The sequence below is a fragment of the Arachis duranensis genome, chromosome 8, assembly GCF_000817695.3.
Source record: "Arachis duranensis cultivar V14167 chromosome 8, aradu.V14167.gnm2.J7QH, whole genome shotgun sequence".
NCBI lineage: Eukaryota > Viridiplantae > Streptophyta > Magnoliopsida > Fabales > Fabaceae > Arachis > Arachis duranensis.
This window is the reverse complement of record NC_029779.3, coordinates 2,418,823-2,425,068: the sequence shown is the minus strand read 5'-3', so window position 1 is coordinate 2,425,068 and position 6,246 is coordinate 2,418,823. Positions and strand designations below refer to the sequence as shown.

The window sequence follows — 6,246 nt, the reverse complement described above, 5'->3', positions numbered from 1 at the left end:
ATGAATTCAATATTTCAACACTCTTATTCTCCGCTGCGTTCAACTGCCACCATTACCACCCTTCTTAAGCCCTGCAAGACCATTCATCACCTCTACCAAGTCCACGCCTCCATCATCCAACGAGGTCTAGAGCAAGATCACCTCATCATCTCCCACTTCATTTTTCTTTTCGCCTCCTTTGCCACCACTGCTTCATATTACACCGCCATCTTCGACCGAGTCCTTGGCCCTTCCCCTTTCCTCTGGAACTCCCTCATCGGAGCCCACACCAAAGAAAGTTACTTTTTCGATGCCTTCTCTGCTTTTATTCGCATGAAGGCACATGGGTCTCTTCCCGATAGGTACACTTACTCTTCTGTGATTAAGGCCTGTTTAAGCATGTGCAGATCCTGCAAAGGAAAATTGCTCCATGGCTCGACGTTAACGTGTTGGATTGAAGGTGATATGTTTGTTGGAACCTGTTTGGTTGATATGTATGAGAAATTTGAAAAGATTGGTGACGCTCGCAAGGTGTTTGATCGAATGTCTGAGAAGAATGTAGTTTCGGCTATGGTGGTTGGCTATGTGAAGGTTGGGGATATGGTGGAAGCAAAAAGGCTTATTGATAAAATGCCTCAGAGGAATGTGGCATCATGGAATGCAATGAAATGGGGTTTTGTGAAGGTGGGGGATTTAGGCAATGCTAGGGTAGTGCTTGATGCTATGTCGGAAAAGAGTATTATTTCTTTCACGATCATGATTGATGGTTATGCAAAGGCTGGTGACATGGCTACCTCAAGGTTCTTGTTCGACCAAGCTCCGAAAAAAGATATTGTTGCATGGTCTACTTTGATGTCAGGGTATGTATAGAATGGTCAACCTAACAGGGCCTTGAGAGTATTTCTTGAGATGGAATCAATGAATGTGAAACCTGATGAATTCATATTGTTTCATATTGATATGAAACATGACCACGTGATTGCAGCACTTCTGGATATGAATGCTAAATGTGGAAACATGGAAAGGGCATTAAAATTATTTGAAGAAACACCTAACCGTGATCGAGGGCATTTACGGGATGCTTATGAGCTTATAAAAGTAATGTCGGTAGAGTCCTATGCTACTTTCTGAGGTGCACTTCTTGGGGCATGTAAAGCATACGGTGATTCAGAGTTAGGAGAGATTGCTGCTAATCAACTTTTTGAGATTGAGCCCCAAAATGCTGCTAACTATGTGCTGTTGTCTAACATATATGCAACAGCAGATCGATGGATAGATGTCGGAAGGACGCGGTTATCGATTTCTGCTTAAGTTCATCGAAGTCATCGGCATTGGTAGTCGAAAGGACGCAGTTATCGATTTCTGCTTGAGATTGCAGTTTCAGTTGTTGTCACTACGGTTTTGGTGGACTAGGACTAATACGTCTTCTTTTTAAAAGCTTTAGTCCACGTGGCATTTCGTAACGGCCAGGTCAGCATCACGGGAGCCACGTCAGCGTTTTCCGTTGAGTCTAACTGAATGACTTCAACGGAGGGGTGTATTTGTCCACATTTTAGAGGGGTCAGGGACATGAATGTATTTTCCATTCTTTAGGGACAAAAATGTCCGCAAAAAAAAAGGCCAGGAACCTATTTGTCCCTTATTTTTTTATTAATCAAAATAATAAAATATTAAAAAATATATAATAAATATAGAATTTGAAAAATAACAAAATATGTACTAAAAAATAATTTTATTTCTTAACACTAAAATGCCATAAGAAATAAAATTATTTAATAATTAATCTATGATATCTATATGGAGATAATATAGAAGCCATAATAATAACAACTAAATCTAAAAGGTCATTTCATTATCAAGACTATTATTTAAACTTCTAAAATGTTGTCACTAAATAAACTTAGAAAAGATTCCTAAGTCATGACATAATTGCTAACTGTGGTAGCACAAATAACTTTAACTACAAGCCTATTTTGTTCAACATTAGAACTAGTAAATCCCAAAATTTTCTAAAAAACATTAATAGAACATTTTGATTTGCCAAGACATTTCGTCTTTAAGTATTGCAATGTATTAGAAGCTTCACATTGAAATTTTATAAACCATCCACGTTGACCTTGCGATTGACTAAAACTTACAAATTTGACTTCATAGATGAGTTGATTCGTATTATATGCAAGTCCCAAAGTATTGACTTCCTAACCATTTGCATAAATATTTTCAATTATTTGTGTGGAAAATTTAATGTTAAATAAGAGTTCTCCTATCTCTTCAAAGAACATACACTACAAAAAAGTTGGATTAAAATGACACTAATTTTATGACGATTTTACATAACTCCCATTATTTTTTATAATTTAGCGGTTTCATAATCTCTGTCATAATGTTGATGATTTTTGTGGCGGTTTTAGTTTATCATAGCAGTTTATAACCACCACTATAATTCTTCCATTGGTCTTTTAACTCGGAGTGTCATTGCATATGATAGACTGAAAGTGATTAGTGTTAAGACATATATGGGTGACAAACAGGAAAGTACACCCTACCAAAAGCTTGTCATCTGGCAGGTTGGCCCGCCCCGCCTAGTGAGGCGGTGCTGAATTTCTCTCCCACCCCACTTAACAGTGGGCTGGCGGGCCAAGCCTACCAAAATTTTCTTTTTTAATCTTTATAAACTATTAAATATTAAACAATATATATAATGTCACAACCATTTCAATAAATTTATAATTTCTAAAGATATAAAAAATTATAATTTCTAAATTCACAAACATTAAAATCTTTATAATTATAAATATGTAATAAACATAATCATAAACCAAATTTTTTGAAACAAAATAATAAAACTAGCATTGTTCAAAGCAAAACAAATATTGTCTAAAATATATAATTAATCATTTTCAAATTTATAATCAATCAAACATAAAATATAATCCAAAATATAACTTAGAACATCTTCAATTATCATCATCATCCTCTTGTAAATCAATAATATAATAGAAATTTATAAAAAAATGGCCTTGACAAAAAAAATGTCTGGCCTGCTGGGGAAGCCCACCTCGCCCGACCGAAGCCCACGGATTAGGCTGTGTGGGTTAGGCAAGCTTTTTAAGTTTGGTGGTTTCAAATTTTCAGCCCAACCCGCCTTTTTGGGCGGGTTATATGGGCAAGTCCGGCGGGTTTCGACCCGTTTTCCACTCCTAGTTACATATCAAAAGGTGTGGATGATGAACTATAATCTCTTGCTGCCTTTCATCTCCCGTTGCTGTCATTCATCTCCTCACTGTTGTTCATTTCCTTGTCGCAAATCATCTCCGTGTTGCTACCTTCATTGAGCTTCTACGATCTGGTTCTCGATCTGGCTTTGATCTGAAGGTTTGTTGCTGGCGCTTATCTCACCGCCGTGGTTCATCTCCTCGCCGCCGCAAGCAACACCGTGTCACTGCTTTCAAGGAGCTTTTATGATCTGGATCTAGCTTTCATCTTAAGGTTAGTCACCACCGCTCATCTCCCCTCTTTGTTTATCACCTCGCCGCCATAAGCAACGCCGTTGTTATTGCCATCATCGAGTTTTTAATAGATAAAAAATTGTCATTTTAAATGGCACAAAATTGCCATTTCAATTAGATAAAAATGATGGTTAAAATTGTGGTTTTAAAATGAGTAAAAATTATCTTTTTAACTGTTAAAATAACGATTTTTAACTGTCATTTTAAATAATAAAGAATTACTATTTTATCAGGTAAAAACAGCAATTTTGACTGCCATTTTAAATATAAAATATGCCATTTTAACTAGTAAAAACGACAGTTTTAACTGCCATTTTAAACAAAAAATTGTCACTTTATTCGATTAAAATGATAGTTTCAACCACCGTTCGAAAAAAATCATCATTTTATTCGGTTGAAATGGCGGTTTTAATTACCATTTTAAACATAAAAAAAATCATTATTTTAAACTATGAAAATTGTGGCGATTTTTCGGAATCTACCATAATATTCTAAATAGTGCCCAAAATTATAACGTTTTTTGAAAATGCTATTTTTGGGAATAAGGACTGTTTTTGTAATGACCCTAAAAAATTGCTATTTTAACCAACCGTTTTTGTAGTGATAATTTATTTTTTTTTCATCATTAAAAAATGATAATGGAATATGGTGCCTATAAATTAAATTAAATTAAATTAATATCTTATATGATAAAAAATAAATAGGATTCATTTTTTATAAAAGGTGCTAATTTATTTTGAAAATATATAAAAAAATTTTTGTATATAAATAACTAAATTTGAGATAAATAGGCCAAACATTTTAGAAATTAAAATCATTAATTTAAAAAGAATTATATATGAATAATTCGAAAGGATTAAAAATTTTAGAGATTAAAATTTATTATTTTTTGATGCTATAAACATTCTCTCCACCCAAAAACCACGCTTAAGTAACGGTAGTACTACAAGAAAAGGATATTACGTTGGTTTTTTTTATTTATATCTATTAAATATATGAGCCTTTAGGACATTAACTTGTTGACGATTAAAAGGAAAACTTGCGAGTTAACATTTCACTAATAGAGGGTGACTGTAAATTAAACGTTGGGCATTATTTTGTGTATTTTAAAATTTAAAGCACTAAAGTGTCTAATCTTAAAAATCTTTAGAACTTATTTAAATAATTACTTTACTTTTTATTTTTAATTAATTAATTTCTAGAAAAAAGATTAATAAATAATTTCTAATGTGTAAGAATAATATTCTTGGATGGATTAATTACATACATTCCAAAAATATAAGTTCCCAATATTAATCAATGCTGCTATTGGATATCTAAATTAATTGCTAGCTATACTAGCGCCTATCTTTTATTTAGAGAAATGTTAAGTAAAGCCACAACTTTGTATGGATACCACCTTTGTTTTCTCCTACAAAGAAGAGAGAGAAGGGAAAACAAGAAACAGAGAGAAAAAAATGGAGCATATCCAAAATGATAGGTTCGTAAAACACTTCCCTTCGGTTTATGGCCTTCTCTCTTCTAGTATAAATACAATGGGTTCTTGTCGTTTCTTCATTCCACGCACTTATCAATAATTATTTATTTATTATTCGAACTCTTATTTAATTTGGCAATATACTTACTATATATAATAAAAATAAGCCATGGCCCTCTCTAAGCTTCTAGCTGCTTCCCTTATTCTATCCTTTCTCCTCCTCCAACTTAGCGTCGACGCCGCTGATAAATCGGTATTAAACATTCATTGATTTTTTTCTATACAATAACATGAAGTTAATTTCATATTATATATATGATCATATGTTTCGTGTTATACAGGAGGTACCAACAGTGGAGGGGGATGTTCCCGGTCCAAAGATAGGTACGAATTGAATTATTAGTTAAATACGAAATAGGCATATATATATGCAAGAGATAAAGTTAATAATAATTAAATTGATGATGAATTTAATCAGATTGCAAAGGGAAATGTGATTTTAGATGCAGCAAATCATCGCATCCAAATCTATGCAAGAGATCGTGCAACACATGCTGTCAAAGATGTAACTGCGTACCACCAGGCACTTCTGGAAACTATGAAACCTGCCCTTGCTATTACGCCCAAACCACCCATGGTGGCAAACGCAAGTGTCCATAGAACTACCTATATATAGATGCATCCGAAACTGTAAATATATATAAGAGCAATGCTAGGGGCCAGCAACTTTTGTGATTAGTAGCCATCAAATAGCTATCAATGATGATTTAATGGTGTGAGATTGGTGTGAGACTTCATCTAATGGCTCACCTTTCTCTGCTGGTTACATGCTGACCAAAAATCAATAAAATTGTTGGCTCCTAAACTTTTCCTATATTATAATAGGAGGGAGGGCAAACAAGATGTTTTTTATTAATTGTATATTTCTATTAAAGAGATAAAATTGTAATAAAATGCAATTGTATATAATGCATTGATGATATATATAATATCTTACATTATGAATTTCGGTTTAGCTTCTAGTTAAAGCTATCTAATTGACTGTTCATACAACCAATGTTCGAGGGCTATATATACAGAAACGGAGGTTCAGAAGGGTTCAGTGTGCAGTGTGTGTGTGTTTTTAAAGATAAAATTGGTAGAATTTTATATTTACATGTCCTCCTATTTGTTAATATAAAGATTAATTTAAATAGTATTATTAATTACTAAATAATTGTTTATTTTAATTATCCGTGTTGACAGTTAATTAATTTTTTAATTGGTTTTATTTCGATTGGT

At 33.3% G+C, this 6,246-nt stretch overlaps 2 protein-coding genes across 2 annotated transcripts; both read left to right on the top strand.

Annotated features, from left to right (window-relative positions):
• On the top strand, positions 1-3,444 carry LOC107460128 (putative pentatricopeptide repeat-containing protein At5g37570). The gene is made up of 4 exons (XM_021129024.1): positions 1-779; positions 867-1,077; positions 2,391-2,546; positions 3,355-3,444. The coding sequence occupies exons 1-4, from the start codon at positions 1-3 to the stop codon at positions 3,442-3,444; spliced, it is 1,236 nt and encodes a 411-aa protein (XP_020984683.1).
• Positions 3,445-5,102: 1,658 nt separating this feature from the next.
• LOC107460138 (gibberellin-regulated protein 11) lies at positions 5,103-5,863 on the top strand. The gene is made up of 3 exons (XM_016078468.3): positions 5,103-5,218; positions 5,307-5,349; positions 5,444-5,863. The coding sequence occupies exons 1-3, from the start codon at positions 5,135-5,137 to the stop codon at positions 5,623-5,625; spliced, it is 309 nt and encodes a 102-aa protein (XP_015933954.1). The 5' UTR covers positions 5,103-5,134; the 3' UTR covers positions 5,626-5,863.
• Positions 5,864-6,246: the final 383 nt, after the last annotated feature.

Coding starts and splice junctions, on each gene's coding strand:
- LOC107460138 (XM_016078468.3), top strand. CDS start 5,135: ATGGCCCTCTCTAAGCTTCTAGCTGCTTCCCTTATTCTATCCTTTCTC. Junction 5,219..5,306: donor TCGACGCCGCTGATAAATCG/GTATTAAACATT, acceptor CGTGTTATACAG/GAGGTACCAACAGTGGAGGG. Junction 5,350..5,443: donor TGTTCCCGGTCCAAAGATAG/GTACGAATTGAA, acceptor GAATTTAATCAG/ATTGCAAAGGGAAATGTGAT.
- LOC107460128 (XM_021129024.1), top strand. CDS start 1: ATGAATTCAATATTTCAACACTCTTATTCTCCGCTGCGTTCAACTGCC. Junction 780..866: donor GGTGACATGGCTACCTCAAG/GTTCTTGTTCGA, acceptor TCAACCTAACAG/GGCCTTGAGAGTATTTCTTG. Junction 1,078..2,390: donor ATGCTTATGAGCTTATAAAA/GTAATGTCGGTA, acceptor TGGCGGTTTTAG/TTTATCATAGCAGTTTATAA.